The sequence below is a fragment of the Nannospalax galili genome, unplaced genomic scaffold (genome assembly GCF_000622305.1).
Source record: "Nannospalax galili isolate Female #2095 unplaced genomic scaffold, S.galili_v1.0 scaffold390, whole genome shotgun sequence".
Taxonomy (NCBI): Eukaryota; Metazoa; Chordata; class Mammalia; order Rodentia; family Spalacidae; genus Nannospalax; species Nannospalax galili.
In genome coordinates, this window is record NW_008330777.1 from 5,317,892 (window position 1) to 5,340,747 (window position 22,856).

The 22,856-nt window shown below is 36.5% G+C and overlaps 1 protein-coding gene across 24 annotated transcripts in view; it reads right to left on the reverse strand.

The window, feature by feature from the left end:
• The window catches only part of Ppfia2 (PTPRF interacting protein alpha 2), a 580,223-nt gene that overhangs the window by 87,040 nt on the left and 470,327 nt on the right, over positions 1-22,856 (reverse strand). For all 24 annotated transcript variants that reach the window (XM_008852254.1, XM_029555664.1, XM_008852263.2 and 21 more), the window contains 6 exons: positions 21,979-22,114; positions 16,327-16,547; positions 11,028-11,265; positions 9,242-9,271; positions 5,765-5,895; positions 3,834-3,988 (listed from right to left, as the gene is read on the reverse strand). In XM_008852254.1, coding sequence (XP_008850476.1) covers positions 3,834-3,988; positions 5,765-5,895; positions 9,242-9,271; positions 11,028-11,265; positions 16,327-16,547; positions 21,979-22,114 — 911 coding nt within the window. The remainder of the gene's footprint in view (positions 1-3,833; positions 3,989-5,764; positions 5,896-9,241; positions 9,272-11,027; positions 11,266-16,326; positions 16,548-21,978; positions 22,115-22,856) is intronic.

The following is a 22,856-nucleotide window of genomic DNA, read 5'->3' on the forward strand; positions in this document are numbered from 1 at the left end:
CATGGGCATATTTGAAAAATAATGACCTCATTAATGTTCTGCATCTAGATGTGTAAACTGGGAGCTTGGGAGAAAGCCATAGTCACTGGCCATGGCAAATCTTAGCATGATTCAATTAAATCTTAAATCTATGTTCTAAGCAGAAATATATATTAGATTTGTTGCCTTTGTGAGCGTCAGTGAAATTTTCAAAGCTGTACATCCTTTTTTTCATACTGATATAGAAAGGGCAAATGCAAACAAAAGGGAAAGAGAAACTAAAACCAGATTTCTGAGCTAGAATGAATATTTGTCTGCCAGGAGGCTTTTCTCACATTCAGTTGTAGACTTTAGATAGAATTGGCTCATACATATGCTTTGTTTTTTCTGCAAGGTACTTAAAATTGATTTTGAATGTTAAAATGGAGGAACAGATGCACAGTCATTCACTTTGGTCCAAGCTGGTCCCTATTCTTTATTTTTTTAAAAAATCTTTTCCATAACCTGTTGTTTTGAATAGACACTTCAGTCTATAAATTCTACTCTGAAATTATACGTGATAATTTGTTGACCAGGATCCTTTGATAAGAATAGATTGAAGTTTCTTAAAGTAAATGAAAACTTGAAGCCTCCCATTACTACTAGAACTTTCTCTACGTAATATTCATGATTTTCAATGAACAAAAAAAGGCTAGAAAGTTTGGGCTCTTGAATAGGCAAGATTATTGAGGCTAATCAATTCTATTTCAATCCAAACAGCTTAGGGGAAATAAGATTAACTTTCCTCATATTCAAGGTCAGGGTTTGTGCCAAATTCTAAAACCTTGTAGATTATATTTTAAAGAGCTATGTCTAATCACAGAAGTGGTACATTGTGGGAAATAGTAACAGTATACTATGATGTTTATTTTTCTTCCCTTGAAAATCACTGACAATTGTTTTCATTTTTTTGTTTCCCAACATTACTAAATATTCTAATATTGAGACTGTACCTCACTCTGATTTTCCCAGTTTAAACTCTTTCCACATTTGTATAAAAAGTAAACAATCACTCAACTCCAATTTGTGCTTTACATACTGTTCTGAGTGTGGGGCCATCTACTGAAATGTGGTTGACTTACCAGAAGCCACATTCTTAAAGAAAACTGACTTTTCCTGACCCAGAAGCCATCAGTTGTACACAGTTGTTCATATAGGGATTGTAGTCAACAGTTTAGTAAATTAAAAGAAAAAGAACACAGAGCTGGGGAGTAAGGAGTTGGGGTTTGTTACAGGATGAGTTAAGGGTGGAGTGTGAATGTATTCAAAATGCATTATATGAAACTAAGCATTAATGAACATTTATTTTAAGAATAAATATAAAAATAAAGGATAAATATAAAAATAAAAATTTAAATAGAATTAAATTTAATTTCCCTTAGCCCTATGTAATTACTTTCAGATGTATTGATTTGGGCAGAGGTAGAGTTTCCTTATTATATTGCTAGAAGCTTACATGTATAACTAGACATTGTATCTGAAGTCTTTGCCATTTCCTATCTCTTACCTCCAAGAGACCCCTTACTCTTGGTTTCCCCAAGGGTGTTGGCTCATTCTCTGTGACTTCTATGCATTTCTGTGTAGTTTCCATCACTGTCTTTCTCAGCAGTAATTCTGTCCTTACCATGCAGGTGGAACTAGCTTATTTTATACATTGACTCTGCTATCATGTGGAGTAAATTTACTCAAAGCTAAAAAGAGTTATTGTATGTTTACAATGGGATCCCAAACAAATACTGCCGGTTTCCTACTTTGTCGGGGTTGACATGACTATAACTGTAATTGATTGCATTTCTGTCTTTTGATCTAAAAATACACAGTAACTAAAAATTGAAAACAAAGATTATTTTCTGTATTTTAATTTACATCTTAGGTGTTCTGATACTAATAGAATATTGTTGGAAAAATTCCTAATAATTAGTATTCTCATCAAATACAACTATAAAACAAATACAGAAAGCCTAAGTGAAAAGAACAATCAAATGTATCTTAAAAGGAAAACAGTAAACTTTAGAATCTAAGGTAAACGTCTATGCTAAAACAATAAACAAAATTATTGATATTTTAGTAAAGATTTTAAAACAACCATCCAGACTGCTGTCAATTATAGTATAATATAGTAAAAACAGCAAATAATTTGGTGAGACTATGATAAGTTGTCAAATTACATAATACATTGATGTGTGGTATGTATATTTTAGGTAAAAAGAAAAACAGATTTTCTTTCATTAATTGGTATTTCTTGTTGCCTAAGGGACCTTATCTTGGAAACAAATCCAAAGAGGATTCATCTGTCCTGTTGAATTCCACTATTCACACAGATGTCTACAAATCAGTTTCCCATAGCTCCCAATATTTTGTGTGCTTACAGACTGTGGAAGTCAGGAAAGGAGTTTTTAAAAATAATTTTACTGTCACAATCTGAAAGCACGAATATCATAAGTACTCATTTTTGTTGATATAGCAAGAAAGTAAGACTGAGTTTGAGGTATTACTGGCAAGTAATCATGTCATCTCAAAAATCCCAGAAAACATTTAGAAATCTCTATCATTCAAGTCAGTATTTAAAACTAGAAATATAATCTTTTCCCAATAACTTAGCCCTGAAGATAAATACAGAGGAGTATATTCCTCTCAAAATGGCAGCTGTATAGCTCTTCATTTCAGAAAGGTCATTATTATTTTTTCAGACAATTATGCATGTATGAATGCATGTCAGTACAAGCGTATCTTTATATGATCATATACTTACCCAGTGTCCTTTCAAATGACTAACTCATATTTTAAATTTTAGTCACTGAAAATAACTAATCCTAGCCCAACTTCTAATGTCTTATTTTTTCCTCACCAATTCATCTCTATTACGTAGAGTTTATTAGTGGGAAAGTGTGATAGGTTTCTAAAATGAAATCTTATACTTTCTATTTTATATCCTTGGATTTTCTATTATCTATTTCAACTTTATAACTGCTTTTGGTGTCAGCAGGCTTCTTGATTTTTTTCTTGAAGAAAACATCTTAAATTCACATAACTAAGATTTATATGAATATATCCTCAAAGTGACAGATAATTCAACTTTTTTTCTATTTGTGTGTTTATCTGGGTGGTATAGGTATGTGCACATGTGTGTGTAAGTCTGTGTTCACATATGTGCATGTACATGCTTGTGGATGCTAGGAATCAACATTGGGTATCATCCTTGATCATTCTCCATTTATTTATTTATTTGTTTATTTATATTTATTTATTTATTTATTTGAGATAGTGTCTCTCATTGAACCTAGACCTCACTGATTCAGCTAGTCTGGCCAGCCAGCAAGCCCCAGGTATCTACCTGTGTTTGATCCCCACCACTGGGGTTACAGACATGTGTCCACACATTAGTTTTTACATGGGTTCTGGGAATCTGAAGTCAGGTCCTCAAGCTTGCACATCAGGTATTTTACCAAGCGATCTTTGTCTCTAGTTCTGACTCAATTGTTTTAAAGCTACTCTTTGTTCTGAAAATTACTAAGGTTTTGTTTACTCATTGATAAAATACAGAAGATAATAACACCTCACAGCGTTAGTTTGCCTTCACAAAATTAGTAATGGAATATTGAAGCTATTGTAATTAACCAAGAAATGAAAGGACTGAATGTTTTACAATATTGCTTCACTGTAACTTTTATTCAGCATTATTCAGCTAAACTGGGCTGATGAAACTGATTAAATAAAAAGTTCACTAGGTATGAAAAATAACTTAGAGATGAAAATACAGGGGACACTCAGAAGTGACAAACTCAGTGGTAGTGGAGCAAAACATGCATACTCACGGAGCTGCCCAAGTCTAGCCTTTTCTTTTTTACCAAACAAGCGCCCTATTGAAGACTTGATTCCTTTCTTCTTGGGGGCTTTGTGAAGAGAGTCTTGGCTGCTATTTGCACTGCCAAGCCCAAGGCTTTCTGGCTCAAAAGAGGCAGATAAGCTGCTGCAAAACACAAAAGAGGACAAACCTCTCATTTTGATGCAATACTCACAAGGTAAGCAAGGCTTCTTTCCTTTATAAATGACAAAGGGGAGAAACAAGTCGATGTCGATTATGATTTTTGTTCCCTGTTCTTTTCACTTTCCTCCTAAGTTATTGAAATGCAGTTTCCGTGATCTCAGGGCCCCTGAATCTCCAACTTTTCAATAGAAAAATTTCATTTTGTTCCAAAGAGCTCTTTTTCTTCTTGTTCTCGGTAAATTTTCAAATTAATCAACTGCGTCAGCCTGGGTTAACAGCTATATGTTAAATACAGTTCTACTATTGAACACTTGGCTCATTATATCTTTCTGTTTGTTTTTCTGATTTTAAGCGTAATACTGATGATTATCTACTAACTGTGCAGCAGAAGCTGCTGTTGTCACCGGCGTGTCACCCGCATTTATTTAGCCATCATTCTTTGTACACATTCTTGTACACATCTAGAGTTCAATTGATTCATGCTAAAAGTCATCTGAGTGGGATCGAGAAACAACAAATCACAAATGCTAAACTTTCATCATTACTCTTTTTCTCAGTCATAGCTGTTTTTGATGCATAATAATCTAAAACGAGTTCCAAGTGGTTAGCCGAATTTCAATTTCTTATTAATATGTTTGACAGTGTCTTTATAGGAGCTCAGTGAATATTGTTATTTTTATATGATTAGTTAATTCATCAGCAAAATGACTATTTATTCATCCAACTTAATCTGAGTTTCCATACTCCAATCTCCAAAGCAAGAGCTTTTTATATGCTGAAATATAATCTGCTCTTGAAGAGTGAAGAAATACAGATTTTCAAAGTATGGTTTTTTTTTTTTTTGCTTTTTCTAAATTTTTATTGAATTTTTGTGCACTTCATACAATATATCTTAATCATCTTTATACCCCCTCCCAAATACCTACTCCCCATTTCCCTAATACATGAGAGTTCATGCATTCTGTCATATATATTAAGGGCTATTGTGTCAAGTTTATGTTCCTAGATGTCCTCAGTTCAAATTCATTCACTGGAGTCTAGTCAGAAGATTTAGAGACTCCTTTAAAGAAGATCAACTCTCCCTCATCCAGTAGTAATCAGCTGCCAATAGTTCTTTGATTAAGGTCAGGGCTTGCTGCCCATTTGCCCAGTTCTACCTGGGTTTTTGTCTGATTGAGTTTGCATGGGTCCTGGGCATGCTGACATCATTGTTGTAATTAATTTTGTGAAATTGATCATTGAAAGTTATTATATATAAATGTCTGTCAGCACAGAAACCCTGGTTTCAAACCCATTTGTCATGAAGTATACCATGGTGGTTTCAAAGAGGCTGTCCTCTATATGCTCCAAGTATTTGGATACTCAGTCTCAAATTCCTAGGGCTGTTTGGAGAGAGTCATGGAATCTTCAGGAGGTGTGTCTAAGATTGGAAATAGTCACATTTCACAGGGAATATTAGAACAGAGAAACAGCGTGATGAAGAATTATGCCGCAAACCTAATTATATGTTATATACATTTTAATTATTATTATTAATTAAATGTACATATATGCATCTATTGGTGGATATATGTACATGAATGAGATGTCTGTGGAGGCCAGAAAAGTGTGGCAGAACCCCAGATCTAGATGATTGCCAGCCACCTGAAGCAGGTGCTAGCAACTGAACTCTGGTCCTTTGTAAAGGCAGTCAGTGCTTGCAAGAAGAGGAAGAATTTTGAAAGGAGAGCATTAACCTGGAGTCTGATAGAGGCTTACCCCCGGGCATCATTGTGGTAGGAAGAAGGCAGTGTGTGAGTCATTCTCACAGCTCTGGGTGTGGGGGGAGGAGAAGTTTCACATTTAATTGTTGCTTTATCCTCCCGACCATCTTCTTCCACCACTGCAATCTAGAAATAAAAACAGTAGATGCAAAAAGCCAATTCTAAATTTCAACTGAAACTTACCCAAAATTAAAAAAAAAAAAAATCATTAAGGAAAGGCCACTACAGTAATTTCAAGACAAAGGTGCTGTCTTATAGTGCTGGAAGGTGCCACTCATGCTACAGAGAACTCAAGCTGGTGCTGACCTCAAATCTCTACTGGCTAGCTTTTATAGTGCTGGAAGGTGCCACACATGCTACCAGAAGACAAAAGTATAGGTCTTACACATTTAAGTTTTTAGTACTAAAAGAGTATGATTTCATAACTATATGAAATTAGAGGTAATATATAGAGAAACTAGTGAACCAACTACACAAAATTATATGATTTATAAAAATTATAAAATTTATAAAATTTAAAACCATAAAAATTTATAAAGTTATATGATTTAAGAGTAATAAGTGCCATGGATCAAAAGCTATTCCCATCACATATGAATACATACAATTTAAGTTTTCAGGAATGGGAATGGAACCCAAGGACCTTTCATATACTAGGTAAGCAGGCCCTTCAGGTACATTGGGAGATACTGAATTTATCTTTTCAAAAACTAAACACATTTCAGTAAATTTAAAGAAGAGCATTATCCATAGTAAGTCTCTCAAAGCAAAGACGTCTTTTAAGTGGGGTATGTAAAATGAGAAGACAAATTGGTAAATATAATTTCATCAGATAAACTACTTTAAATTAGTCAATATAATAAAACATATTCCAAGGTGCTCAAAAATTGGTTGCAGGTTATAAGAAAAAATGAAATATCTTTTCAAGGGAAATAATGAAAGGTAATAACATAATTCATAAAAAATATTTTATCTCACTAGCAATGATGGAAAAATTGGAAAAGGAAAGAAAACAAAAAAGGACAGGATTAATTTCCTTATAGAAGAGTTTTTTCAGAATCCTGAATAATTCAAAATATTATTACTTTTGGCAGAGATAGAAATACAAAATGTTAATAAAATAACTAATCCCGAACAAGCTAATTATAGAGAAATATATTTTACACATTGCATTTTTTAGAGGTGGTATTACATATTACAACATATCTAGATAGATAAAGGTTATGGGAAAACTGTTAGTGATACATGGTTCTCGAAATTTAAATGGGATATGTTTCATAGTATGGTACAACATAAATGTAAAGCTGCATTTTGATGAAATGTCTTTCTTGTTTCTACATAAGACTACTACACACATAGTTTCACACATGATAAAGGCATTGTGCATTCCAGGAATTTAATGAAATTGTTTGTCAGAACTCTGGCTACCTACACTTAGATTATTACTCTTATGGTACAGATGGGCCTCTTAATGCTTCTTTCCTTCTATTTAACCTCATAGTGCTATCTGAAAAATCTTTTTCAATAATTATTTTCAACATGACTCTAGCATTGTGGGAAGATCTTATCTAAACTGGTATCCCTTTAGAATCCTCTCAGCATGTTTCAGAATCCATCTGACATTTATTAGTATTTCAACAGCTTCATGATATAATCATGAATCTTTCCCACCGTTATTCTTGCTCTGCATAGTCATTTTGGCTTCATTATGCTGCTCCTGAAACACCATCATATAAATTACAATCCCCATGTACATCAAACTGTGCTTTTCCCAATTCAGCTCTTAAACACACACACACACACACACACACACACACAAACTGACCCTCTGAATAGTGTGTAAAGACCACAGCAACAAACAGCTGTTCAAGGTGTTAGAATGATTCAAAATGTGATAATGCTTATCTCAAAGCATTCTTCTGAAAGGCAAATGAAACTATAGCTGCATCTCAACCCTGCAACAGAACAGCTTCCTTCTAGTGCCTTATCTTACTTCTTGCTTAATTCTGTAAACCTACACTTCTGTGCAAGGATTCTTATACTAGTAAAATTATTTTGTGCACAACCTACTTTCAAATTCATAGCTTGTTTTTCAGTCCTCAGCAAGTGAGTCATCCAGGAATATTCAAGAAGGTGCTATATTCTATAGATCATAGATATCTATAAAACTATATAAGTGCTATGTAGTTTCATATAGATATTTCTTCCTATAGATACCTCATAACTCAGGAAAAGGAAGCTCCATCAATCTAATCCATGTAGTTGTAATACAGATTTCTTTAAGTAAATAATTAATAATAATAGTAATTTCTGGTTTCAGATGAGTTTTAGTGCAGACTGACCACCATATTTTGAAGTGCTGAAGAATAGACCCATACTCTGGAGGGCAGATCATGCTCCAAAAGCTTCCCAATCTAGTATCCAATGACTGAAAGCTCTGCTGTCCTCAATTATCATATAAGATGCCTTTTGATGACTTACAATGAGTGCCCACTGTCATGAGTGCTCGAGTCATGTCATATTTATTCACTTATGTCTTATAATCAAGAAAACAGTAAACATTTTCACTCAACTTGCTTTTTTTCTATATATTTTTAAGATTTATTTAGTGTGAGCGTGTGTGTGCCAGTGTGCTTGTGGCAGTCAGAGGACAACTTGCAGGAGTTGGTTCTTTCCTTCATTGTGGGTTCTGGTGATTGAATTTAGGTCTTCAGGCTTGTAAAATGGCTTTGCATGCTGAACTATGTAGCTGACCTCTGCAATCTGGATTTTGTTCCCTCCCAAGTCTATTTAATATGTACAGATGGCAAACTCCTTTGTACGGAATGACATCATATGCAAACCTGTCAACTCAGAGCCTATGCTGGGACTCACCTCCTTAGCTGAGTCTTTACTCCATGAAGTAATGCTCCACAGTCTGAATTGCTTCAGGTCCAGGCATTAGATACCCCAGAGCTGAAATTATTCTTCAGTACTAAACTTGCTTACCCTGTCTTTACTTTTTGGAAATCACCTCTGAGGGCTCTTACCCATTTTCCTCTTATTCCTTCACCCTCTTGGCTGTTTCTGGTACTTTCCTGGAGCGTGGTATACTCTTTTGAGACTTGTATAGAATGGTTATCTTTTCTCTGAGAGGTGTACCCTGAACTGTTAGCGTCAACATCACTGAGTCATAACGAACACAATATTTTAAAAATAATCATCTTATTCTACAATTGATACTAAAATATCTCACTCTGCCATAGATGTGAATTGTTTCTCACAATCCAAGTTTTGGCCCAGATACCATAAACTATTATATGTTTAAAGGATTTTGCTCTTATGATCATATTTAACAATTAAATAATACTTAAATACTTTATATTTAATATTTATTTGTGTTAATAAAATGGTTTAGACAATATCATTTTAAATCCTTCACAGAAAAACAATGATACACAACTAGGAATCATATAAAAATTATTTACACTACCTTTCTCCGATGTTTCCTTAGATCACTTGGCTGTGATTGGCAGTAATAAAAGCAACATAAAATAGAACTAATTAATGATTGCAATTTGAGGATGTTGAAAGTATAAATAGTATCTATAACTTTGCTATCACTTTTCCTTTATTCCATTCCTTCCTGAATACATGTCTTTTAGTCATTATAAAAGCTCTCCCTCTAGTTGTTACCCTAGAGAAGAAACTTGCATGAGACCACAGGTCAGGGACACATATTCATCCATCATGGAACCCTGTTTACATATATTGGATAGGAGGCATAGACCATGGGGAGTACAAAGCACAGAGTGGGTCTAGCTATAAAAGCCACCAAAACAAATTATGAGAATTTATCTTCTCCAAGAAATTACAGAGAAGATTGAAAATCGACTGCATCTTGTTTCAATTCTCAATTTCAAAATAAAAGAAAATGATACCTAAGCTATGAATATAAAATAAGTTTTATAATGATAATCTAAAATGTTGGAACATTAAAGAAAATAATTATATATATGATACTTTATCTCTAGTGTGAGAAATAAATATGCATCAGCATATACACATGCAGCATATAGAGATAAACATGTAGATTTATATGAATTAGCTCTAATAATCAAATATTTTGCAATTATTTCAGAACATTTACTGAAAACATTTAGACGATGAATTAAACTTCTCTATTCTACTGTGTGTGGGAATGTGAACACAGGTAGTTTGCACTTTCATAGCAGCCCCACAACCTCTGACCATGGTGAAACATTAATCTCTCTCCATTTTATTAATCTGTGCCAGATTTTACAGTGTATATTATCTGATTATTTGTAGTTCAGTTAGTTCCCGCTCCAAGCTGTTTTATTTTCATTGACATCTTGTTTAAACAATATAGTCCAAATCTTCATAGCAGAGACATAGTATTTTACCTCCTTATTGCAGTCTTTTCAACTTACTTAGGTAAAGTCATGAAAAAAGATAGAATGCTCTAGAGTTTGACAAATTTAAGGAAAATCCAGTTTCATTTTAATAGCCATTTTAGACAAAGGCAATTTACTTATGCTTTAAAGGTCTCAGTTACCTCCTCTCCTCATTGAGGAAAGGCTCTCATGATGCTGGCATGAGAAAAACGTGACTATGCATTGTGGTATACAGGAGTCATTCCAATTAAAATCTCCAAAAACTTTCTTATATCACTTTTATCACATGGCCCTTTCATTTTCTTTCATTTGTTTTCAGGGAACTTCCTAACTTAGACACCCAAAGGATAAGATTAAAAGGGTAAGAAGTTAAAAGAAAAAGTTAAAAAGGAAATGCGAAAATGCTGACATGAACTCTAAAGAGAAGAAAATGAAAAAATGTGGTTTTGTTTCTGTAATTTTTACAAAAATCATATATTGCAAGATTTTTAATTTTTAACTGTAATTTCTAACATGTTTTCTATTTACTTCATTAAAAAATTTTAGTCCTCATGTATTTATTCAATATGACAGTCGTTAAAGATTATGCAATGATTTAAGTCTTCAGTTTTCCAATGCATATTTAGATCCCTGTCTATACATTGATGGACTACCTGACTTTGAGAAAGTTACATCATTTTTTTGGCTACTGTTTAATCCAACTACAATGAGATTAATCATGGTACCAACCACATAGGGTTGTTGTAAACAAAACAGAACTAAACAATAAAGTGCACAGAAAAATTTTGGACTAGAACAAGCATTCAGCAGTATTAGCTAAGGCATTAATAATCTTAACAGGTTTCTCTGGACACATCATCATACCAGGGTCATGACTCCCATCCGGTCCATTTCCCTGGCAGGGCTTCGTGGGGTGAGCTTTGGCGTTGAGTGTCCACTGGGGGGAGATGAACTGGCCAGCGAGGAAGCTGTAACAGAGGCAGTAATGGAGGTACCTGGATGGACCCTTGCCAAATTCAGGCCTTCCAGGCTCACACTAGCCACTCTGTTCTCAATTTCTTCAGCACGTAACTCTGTGGATTCTTTTTCTTCTTGAATTAGCCTGGAAGAAACAATTTAATTTTTTCCAATTACACATTAGTTTATTGGCCATTGAATTTCACATAATAAATCACAAAATATATTAAATATATATAAAATATTCTCTGAATATTTTATGTCAAATATAGTATTTCTCTTTCTTTTGAAATTGTACAACTTTATACTGCATGGAATTATTACCTATGACTTAGAAAACCTTTTTAAAATTATACTGTGCACAGTTGCATGATGGAAGTTTTCAACTTTAATACTCTATTATCTGTCTAATGTGGAATCATAATACATTTTCATATCTACTCTGAACTAATTCATATTTTTAAAAAATCATCCATATATTTTATTGGCTTTGGAATTAAAAATTAAGAGTAAAATATTAAAGAATGCACATGGCAGTGCATATCTTAATCCCAGTAATCCCAGTTCTTGGAAGACACAGGGTGGTAGGACAGTCATGAGTTCAAAGCCAGTTAAAACTTGTAAAGGAAGTCCCTGGAGAGCCCAAATGAAGACCCTATCACATAAAAAAAAATAAAGGAAAAACCCTGTAGGGAGCTATTAATCCATTATGTACATAAGCTGTTGCAGGCTTGTTTACTGAGTTTGTGTTTTGCACACCAGTACCTAATCTGCCAAATCAGGAGGAATGTATTTATACGGTGGAGCTCACAAAACAAGTATTTGATCACTCCTTGACCCTCAGATACAGGTCGGAAAAACAGCTGTTGAAACTAATTGAGTTCTTCTGTATAAAAAGGCGGGGCTGAAATAAACTGGGGCTGCAGCCTCTACTGTCAGCCCTCCCAAGTATCTTTTCTGTCTCTTGTCTTTTCTTTCAATCCTCACTCTTTCAGGTACTGTCTGTCTTGGCCGGCTGGCACTGGCAAGTGGCACCCAGTACAGGGACCTGAAAAGTAGGGGAAAAAGTGAAGGACACCACTGGAGAAATTAAGTGAGTGCACTTGGTAGGATTGTGGAGAGGTGAGTATTTATCTTGGGAAAAGATGGGGCAAGGAAACAGTCACTCGGTTTTTGTAAGGATTATGCTTGGGGTCTGAGGAGCAAAGGCTGAGATTAAAGAGGAGAATCCGATGAATGGCAGCTGGGATAAAAGTGAAACCAAACCTTCTGCTCCGCCAGAGCCACTCCATAAGCCTTGCCACCCTTTTATGAGGACCCCCCATCTGGGGCTAGAAGAGGGATTTCTTGACCCTGAGGATGAGTCTGCCCTAAGAGAGGAGACGGTTGAGTATGATCAGGAGAAGTGTCCACCTTTAATTGCTTTGCCTGATCACTGGGAAATTAAGCAATTAAGGGCAGAGTTAGATGCTGTGAAGAAGGAAATGTTAAAGAACAAAGAGAAAAGAATTAGGACCACCCCAACACCCTCTATCATGGTAGGATTAGAACCTCCTCCTCCAAGGACACTGAAGGCTGTTGCGCCTCCCATGATTGCCATGGCTCAGGAGCCTTCGGCAGGAATCTGGTACCCACTACAACAGGCCATTGGGGCCACGGTAGAGTGAGGAGAGTCAGTGCATGGATTTCAGGTCTTCCCAGTTTCTGAGCAAGTTGATCAGCAGGGCAACAGGGTGTGGTCTCATGCACCTGTGCCTTTTAAGCAGCTTAAGGAACTAAAGACTGCTTGTGCTCAGTATGGTCCCACTGCCCCTTTTACCCAGGCTTTGTTAAAATCCCTGTCCATGGATGCTCTCCTCCTGGAGATTGGAAACAGATGGCACATGCTTGCCTTTCAGGGGGAGATTATCTGTTGTGGAAATCTGAGTATGAGGAACAGTGCCAGGTGTCAGCGAATACCAATAGAGCACAGAAATTCCCATAGATTTTGATATGTTAGCTGGGGAAGGACAATGCTCATCTTGTCCTCAAACACAAATTGTTCCTCATTATGGGGTTAATCCTAGAGGGCTGAAGCCTAACCAATTGTGACAAACAGACATTACTCATGTTGCGGATTTTGACAGGCAAAGGTATGTACATGTTACAATAGATACATTTTCTGGCTTTATTATGGCTACTGCGCAAACAGGGGAAGCCACAAAAAATGTTATAACTCATTGCTTGACTTGCTTTTCCATAGCTGGGATCCCTAACATTATAAAAACAGATAATGGCTCTGGCTATACCAGTCAGGGGTTCCAACGTTTCTGTTTGCAACTGGGCATAGAGCATAGAACTGGGATACCATATAACCCACAAGGACAAGGTATAGTGGAAAGAGATCATGGTGCTTTAAAAGCACAATTACAAAAAATAAAAAATGTGGAGTTATATCTGTAGACACCAAGTAATCTTTTACATCATACTCTTTTCATTTTAAACTTTTTGAATTTGGATAAAAATGACCACTCTGCGGCAGATAGAATGTGTCTCCCTCAGTCACAGGATACCTACGCCCAAGTCAGGTGGAAGGATCCTTTAACTGTACAATGGAATGGCCCCGACCCTGTATTGATATGGGGAAGAGGGCATGTTTGTGTTTTTCCACAGGACGCGGATGGAGCCAGGTGGCTGCCGGAAAGGCTGGTAAGGTTCGCTGGATGAGTGCCAAAGAAAAAGAAGAAGAAAAGAATGATGAGGCGACAAATGTGGCTGATGATGTTCCTGCAAGTGATTTTGGCTGAGTTATACTGGACTTATGTTCCTGATCCACAATATTGCACCCTGCGATATGGGAGGAAAAAGAGATAGTAGTGACTGTGAATGACTCTTGGTTAATTGCTCAAGCCTGCTTTAAAATGCCAAATGATGCAAGTGGTGATGAATTTTTATTATTTTGGATTGGGAAGTGGGTTGCCTATTTGTTTTGTTAAAAATAATAAGTCCCGGTACAAGTAGATGTACAAGATGTACAAGTAGATGACTGTGTGCTTGTGGGACAAAGTGGATACTGTACCAATGTCAAAGTGTTATTGCCAAGAGATAATAGAGTGGAAAAACAAAAAATTTTCTCTGCATTTCGCAGATATTCTAAAAAGGTTGAGAGCCACCTTACCATCATGGTCTTATGGTTTAGTGAGACTTGGCATGCATTTCCTCCTGTCTTTGTTTTCATCTGGTGGATTTATGAAATCCTGTGGCAAGTCAAGGCTGCTGTGCATGATATGAGATTGCGCTCCCTCCCCTAACAGAGGCCGGTAGTCAAAGATGGGTAAGATCTTCTGGGAGAAAGTCAACCTAAGACAGGGTGTAGCTGACAGAAGCTAAGTGCCAATGACGGGTAAGGCTTTGCTCTAGCAGAAGACAACCTAAGACAGGCACGGTCCTTCTGTCCTAGATATAACATAATCTGGGGTTATAACAAATAAAGAAGGGGGAGATGTTAGGAGCTATTAATCCATTATGTACATAAGCTGTTGCAGGCTTGTTTACTGACTATTGTATTAGACTATGAATATATTTCTATAGGTATATTAAGCCTTTTCTATTTAAAGAATGGGCATGAATTAGGAAAGTTGCACACATCCTTCCTAAAACATGGAGGAAATTTTTATTGATTGGTCAGATTGATCATGAACTTCATTGTAAAAGTGAGAAAATTTTAACTTACAGATGTAAGCAATATTCATTAATTTTCAGAAGAAATCTGTATAAACCTGAATCTCAGTTTGAAGTTTGGCAGGTTCACACTAAAATGCCTCAGGCAATCATGAATCAGTTCATCATTCACTGGTATGTCATGCAATATTCACTAAAGAAACTCAGCATTGGTTACTAAGAATAGAAGTAGTGGCTACAGCTCATCCAATTATTTAAAAGCATTAGCTTTTTTTTGAAAGCTCTAACTCTGTTAGAGAAGAGCACCCATACTAGGCGAGCATGTACTCTGCAGTGCACTGCACTGTGTCACACATCTGTCCATTCATGTGATGAGGCCCCAATGAAGCTCTAACCTTGGGATGCCACTATTCTTAGAGATAGAATCTTCAGGAGGTCTTAAAAGACAAGATCCTAATCTGAAAGCATTAACAATATCTCTTTGTTTCTCTCTCTCTCTTTCTCACCCTCTGTCTCTTTCTCTTCCCCTCTCTCTCATGTTTCCTTCACCTTTTTTCTTCTACTTGCATTTCCTAACAATCAAGAAGAAAGCTGTCATTGGAACCAAATCCTGCTAGTACCTTGACCTTGAACTTTGTAATCTCTCCTACTGCAAGAAAATAAATTTTATACTTAGCTATTCATCCTATGGTATTTTAATATGCTATGCAGGCCAACAAAGGCACCTTTTATTGATGTTGCAAGTACCCCAATTGCCTCACCCCATGCCCCTGTTCAGCATGGAAGAAGCCAGAGCGGTCTGAGCCCCCATTACCTGCAATTTGAGCAACCTCTTCAGAGGATGGTGTGATAAGAATAGGAGGTAGGAACTGGCTAGGCAGTTAGAGTAAAAAGACCCCAAAGAAAAGTAGCCAATTTCTTGGCTAAAAGTCAAAATGTCCTCGAGCCTTTTAGAAACATACTGTGTTCCAAGGGCCAAAAATGTCAAAAGTATTTGGTAGCTCTTATCTAATCCCTAAAAGATTTTAGGGTTACCTTTTCAGAGGAGGCAATATTAGCGCAGCAAAAAGCTCCGAGAGAGAGAGAGAGAGAGAGAGAGAAACACAAAGTTATCAGAGAAAAGTGATGGGTAGATATGGGAGGTGTTGGAGGGGAGAGAATGGACGTGGATTTGATCAAAACACCTTATATTCATGTGTGAAATTCTCAATAAAGTTTTTTTTAAGTTAAACAAAATATAATGTTCTTAATGTGTTCTTAAACATCAATAAAATTCCAAGGAATTTATAGACCATGACATGATGGCTTAAGATTGATTTAGCACACTTTAAGAGAGCTCTGTGTACATTAATCTTAATACATTTATCATTGTCATTAATATTCTGGGAATCTCATGAAAATGCACATTCTGAAACAATGGAGCTGCGAAGGTCTGATATTAAGCAGGTTTAATAAGGCCCCAGAAGAGATGCTAAGTCTTATAGTTTGAGAATCACATTTTCAGTATTGAGGCTTTCTATCCTCTTGAATTCATCAGTACTGATACCTTATTTCTTTGTTGATTGCATCCAGTTGTTCTTGAAGCATCATAGCTAGAGTCTGGGCATCAGAATGACCACTTGGAGAGAGAAGATCCATTGAGCTAAAAATTGTTTCTCTGTCATCATCATCAATATCAGACATTTCAGTGTCACTTTCAAAAGGGTGACTACTTATTACTCCAATCTGCTGGGTTCTGTTCCATTCATGATCGCCAAGCGACTTCACCTGAATGGTAAATGAGCAAAATACAGTATATATGCTTATATTAAAATAACCAATCTAAAAACCAACAAGAGCAGCAGCAGCAACCAAACAGACATACTTATATTCATAGCTATGATGAAATGAAGAACCATTAACACTTTAATTTACTGGTTCAATAAAATAATTCCTTCACATCTTATGAAGCAGCAAGTATTAATTGGTCACTTAAATCAATATTTTAATAATAGAGGTGATGAACTGCTATATGATTTATATTTAATTACATTTTAAGAAAGCAATTATTTTAAAATTCACACATTTGCAATACTTTCCTTATTTCTAGGTATAACAATAGCTATTTAAACTCAAGTACTTGCCTTTCTCAAACTAATTAGTCATACCTGAATGTTAGGTATTTTCCAATAGCACATTACATAAGAATTCTCTTCTTAAAACACACTTGTAGGTTTGTACAAAGTATATTTTTTGTTTTCTGGTTATTATTTAATTTGGTAATACTTTAGAACTAATATGAAGTAATTGTGATGCATTAAAGATGTGTATTGTAAAATCTATAATAATCACTAGTAAGGTAACTTTAATAATGGCAAAAAATCATTAATGGAATTAAAATATTTCCAAACTTCTGTGGCATTTAGCCACTGGTAGGTTGCCCATGCTCCAGTGGATGATGTTACATCCATACACATATGGGCAGCACTAACTGGACTCAGTAGGTTAGCACTTAGGAGATAGAAGCAGTTGAATCTCTGTGAGATGGAGGCCATCCTGGTCTACATTGAGAGGTCCAGACCAGCTGGTGCTACAAGGAGACCCTGTCTCAAACTAAACAACAACAACAAAACCAAAGAATAAGGAGGAAGAGGAGGAGGAGGAGGAGGGGGGGGGGGGGGGAGAGGAAGAAGAGGAGGAAGAAGAAGAAGAAGAAGAAGAAGAAGAAGAAGAAGAAGAAGAGGAATTATTGGAGGAGATGCTTGAAGGGGTACATGTGGGCGTGGTCCAGGGGATTTGGGGAAAATGGCGGGTGAATATGATAAAAACATATTGTGTGCATCTATGAAATTCCCAATGACCAAATAAAAACATTATATTAAACATAACAATACATGCTATACTCTTAAATAACCACTAAGAACAAAGAAGAAACCAAGGAACACAGAAGCATGGCATAGAGGGAAAATGGCCAACGGATTAAACAAGGTAGGGCAGTGAGTGTGTCCAAGTTGACAGTTTACAAATGGTTGCATTTTATCTTTTTAAATGAGCATGCACAATATTACACTTAACTATGGCATTTTCAAACATAATTTTCTCTTGTTAATTCTCCTCCCCTGACCCTCCTATGACAGTCCCACCAACCAGGCATCTCCTCTTCACTTTCTTGTGATTTGTGTCTTCTTACCCTCCCCATTTTCCTCAACCCCATTTTCTCCTCTCGTGATTCCCTGTCTAGTTTCATGACCTGTGCCCACATATGTGCATATGTATTAACATTAAAAGCAAGAAACCACGTAGGTGAGAGCATGTGTTATTTATTTTTGTGAGTCTGGGTTTTCTTGCAATCAAAACAATATCTCACAGACATGGCCACTGGTCAATTTGGTGTGGGAAATTCCTCAATTGAGGTTCTCTTTTTCCAAGTATCTCTAGTTTGTGTCAAGTTGGCAAAACCAACCAGTACACTGGGCTTTCTTCTAGTGTATGTTTCTGGCATGTTTTTCAAATATTAGGTGGTATTATTTCTAACATTGCAAAAGAGTATAGATGAAATTACATCTATTACTCCAGTCATTTGAACCCCTCACCAAAATGTTAAGCCCCAAACATGTTAATGTACATGATTTACATTGTTAGTTAACATTAGTCCTCTTTTTAGATTTTTCTAATTTAATTTTTAAATTTTATTTTATATGTATTCATATATTGCCTGCATGTAGGTAAGTGTACCCTTGTCGTGCAATGCCCACGGAGGTCAGAAGAGGCTCTTTTTGAGAGTTTTGAGCAATTTATGGACGAATATTTTATAAACTGTGATTTGAATGTAAGTGGATTTTGCAGACATGGGCTAGGCCCTAGAGTTTTCTGCTCTTAAAAGAATGAATTTTTGTGGTTATGATCATGCTAAATGAGTTTGTTGGACAATCATATTATATTTCCTGGAAAACCAACTTAAGATAAAATTATGAAATTTGCAGGTAAGTAGGTGGAAACAGAGAGTGTGCTACTAAGTGAAGTAACACAAACGCAGAAAATGAAGTGAAGTATGTTCTCTCTCATTTGCAAATTATAGCACCAATTCCTTATATGTGAGTATGTATATTGATGTAACACCAGGAGCCAGGAAAATGAAAACGATATACATAAGTAAAGGAAAAAAAAAGAACCCCAAAGAGGGGGATAGTAGGGAACAGATGTTACCAGTGGGGAGGTGAGGAAAGTGGAAGTGTCCAAAAGGGAGGAGTGGAGGGAGGGGCATATGAAGGGCTATGGTGTGGGGAGGGGAGGGAAGTCAGGAGAGGGGGGAAAGGTGGGAGGCGGGCAGGCGATATTGGGAGGAGGGTGGGGATAATGGGGTTGCTGGGACTGGGCAGGGAGGAAGGGGGCTGGATGGGAGAAAAAAGAGTACAGACAAATGAATCTTGTGGTGTTAGGAAACCCAGAGGGAAATGTGATGCCCAGAAACTCCATGAGAAATGCACATACAGGGTCTAAAAATTAGTGCATATGGGCTTGGCAAGAAACACAGTGCCAACCAGAAGAGACCTCGCTTAAGTGAGAGTAGTCCAGGATACTCCCAAAATAACACAGGCCATTGCCAAACCTCTTTTATATCTCCCAGACTAGTAGGTAAGACCCTACCACTGAAGACAGGACATACTTCAGATACAAGACTTGGAGCAATGGAGCAGGAACTGACATGAACACCTTCTGTCTGAAGTTTAACTACCATAATGCTAGATGATAAAATACGAACTGTCAAGGGAGAAAAACAATCAGTGGTTCAAATTAACCCTAAAGCCTAATAACCTAACAACCAGCATGGCAATCTACCTTCATTGGTGCAGTAGTGGCACTGTTTTTGGGGGGCAGGGTGGAGGAGCAACAGCTATCTAATTGGACTCACTCTCACTGGGAATGAACTCATAGGTGGCACTGTAAACTCAGCCAAATAGACATGGCAGGAGAGGACATAGATCCTAGAGAATATTCTATCTCTTTCATATCTCTAGACAAATGAAATTTCTTACCATATGCTAAATATTGATCCTTATATTTACAGACAAGCATAACACGCACCACTCATCCAAGAAGCTTCTTTTTGCAACAGATGGAGGCTACTGCAGAATTCCATAACTAGTTAGACACAGAGAACATAAGTCTGAGAGATGCCTAGTACTAGGTAACACATCTACAGTTGCACTTCTACACCTAAGGCTCATGAAACATAGCAGAATAAGGGAAATAGAGAAAACTAATGCATCCCTCAACTCTCACCAGTGTGATACACACAGAAGGCCCAAACTGGCCAAGATTTAAAGAGCAAGAGACTGCAGAGTATGTATCCTTGTATAGGACTCCTATGTTGGACCTCATCCACCCATGGCTCATTGTGGAAAGAGGGCAGAAAGTTTTCTAAGAGTCAGACCTGGTTCATGAACACAGGGAAACAGAAGCTTTCAGGCTACTAGAAGCTTGCACATGTGAACTTGTGGCAATGGTGGTCTCAAGTACAGGACTCCTGCAAACTCAATTACACAAGGGCCCAAAGGGGAGCAGAGAGATGGGTGACAAGATGGCCCTAGACTTAGAACTATTGGAGACTGATTGCTACTGGATGAGGGAGAGTATCCTTAACATAAGATCTCTAGATGGGCTTACTAGAGTCCAGTGGACAAATTTACACTGAAAAACTGGGTACAGATCCTTCACTGGATAGGACTTAACGTGTGGAGGAATATATGAGGTCTGGTCGGGGGAAGAGGGCACATGAATGGGGGAAGAAAAGGGGATCTAAATTGGATTAAGAACTGTTATATGAAATTACAAAAGCTCGATAAAAATATTTTAAAATAAAAAAGAATTGAGGATCTGAATTAGCATTCATGTTACAAATTGCTTGGTACTAAAGAAGACTAATTTATTTTCATAAAATAATAAGAAAAGAAATTAATTTTGTTTTTGAATTTTTGCATGTTTTTAAAAATATTTTATTATTTTTATTTTATGTGTATGCATGTATTTCCTACGTGTAGGTAAGTGCACCCCTGTCGTGTAATGCCCACAGAGGACAGAAGAGGCTGTTGGAGGGCCTGGAACTGGAGTTATGGACAGCTGTTAGCTGCCATGTGGGTGCTGGGATTTGAACTTGGGTCTTCTGCAAGAACAGTCAGTGTTCTTAACCCCTGAGCCATCTCTCCAGCCCCTAGTTTTGCATTTTTTAAAATAACTATTCCTATTTTGATTAACTTACATGAGACATATTCATGACAATCATCAACCAAAACAAGTTAAAGGCCTGTTATGGAAAATCTATATGGTATTTTGGAAACATAAAAATTCTTCAGTGAAAAGTCATACTTCACGCACAGAGAACTGTAGTACTTCTCTACACAAGTACATTGCCTAACCAAAACACGTGGCTTAAGAAATTTAAGTTACTGATTAAAAGGCAGGAGCAGCAGTTTATCTTGAATGAATTTTTTAAGTATTTTTTAGAATTTGTATAAACATTCCTTAAGGTATTTTAATTAAAGCATTTAATTAATTTTAGATAAATATATGAATGCCATTGCTTAACATCACAAGGACACCAAACATCAATTTGTTTGGCAATAATACCATGGTTAAAACACAGCATTTGAAACCAAAAATATAACTAAGCTTTCACTCGGTCATTTCCTAGCTGTGTAATGCAGAACATTCACTCTTTCTGAGCTTAAATGTTATGTCTGAAGTTAGTGTAAAATATACAGACAATTCATAATGACATACAAATAAATAGATGAGAAATGTTTAACTTCTGGTTCATAGTAGAAACTTTGCATTATTTTTCATGTTTAAAATACATCATTCTTGGGCTGGAGAGATGGCTCATTGGTTAAGAGCACTGGCTGCTCTTTCAGAAGACAGGGATTCGATTTCCAGGACCTGCATTGTGGCTAACAACTGCCTGTTAACTTCAGTTCCAAGGGAGTTCTGACTTCTGCAGGCCTTGCCGGACAGGGGTGCATTTACATGCATGCAGGCAATACACTCATACATATAAAATAAAAATAATAAATAAAATATTAAAATATAAAAATATCATTCTCAATGCTCTAAACATATAAATAAATAAATACTAGCACTTGGAATTCTCTGAAAGAGAAAATTCTGCCCAAAACAGCGTCATATATTTAGTTAAAATGACCAGAACGGAGAAAACGATCACCTTTGGTTCATCTCTTCGCACACCCATACGGCCTCTCCTTGATCTTCTTATTACTTTAGTCGTTCTGTAATCAGACTGGCTGTCCACTAGGGATCCCACTGAATACCGCAACTCAGCTGAGGTGTCCAGATGAGTTCTGGAAAACAGAAAAAGTGTCCAGTCGCAAAAATCAAATTGCTACCTGTTGCCTAATTGGCAATAAGGCATAATCCCTCAAGAAAATAAACCTCAAAAAAGAAAACTGGTAAATTGTCTTGTTCTGTGAGGCCTCTTCAGAAACCCAAATTAAGTAGCAGTCTCAATGCTATCTTGAAGGTCAAACACAGTTTCTCTTTTTAGAATGTACATGTAATTGTGTTGGTGTCTTACTATTTTCAAACATTCTAGCACAACAAAACAAGTTACCATAAGAACCTAACTCTAGTCTTAACCCTAACCCAGCCTAACCCTAACCCTAACCCTAACCCTAACCCTAACCCAAACCCTAACTCCTGGTCCTAATCCTAACCCAAACCAAGCAAATCAGTATTCTGCTTAAAACTCTTTTGTGTCTCTTTAAGGCCTGCTGTAATGTGGGCCCCTCCTGTGTTATATTTTATTTGAGCGGCTTACTCCCTCCCTTTCCATGCAGTTGAACTGACTTTCATTCAGTTCCTTCAATCACTTACACTTTATTTTACTTCTGAGTCTTTGACCATATTGTTCTTTCTTGTGGGAACAGTCTCTTAACACATTTATAACTGAATAACTTTTTTTTTTCCCCTAGGTTCCTCATATACCCTTCCCTCCCCCCTCCCTTAGACTAACCCAATTTTTTTTTAATTAAAAGAAGCATTTCATTACAACAGCATTAACCTATTCAATAACATTATTCTGAG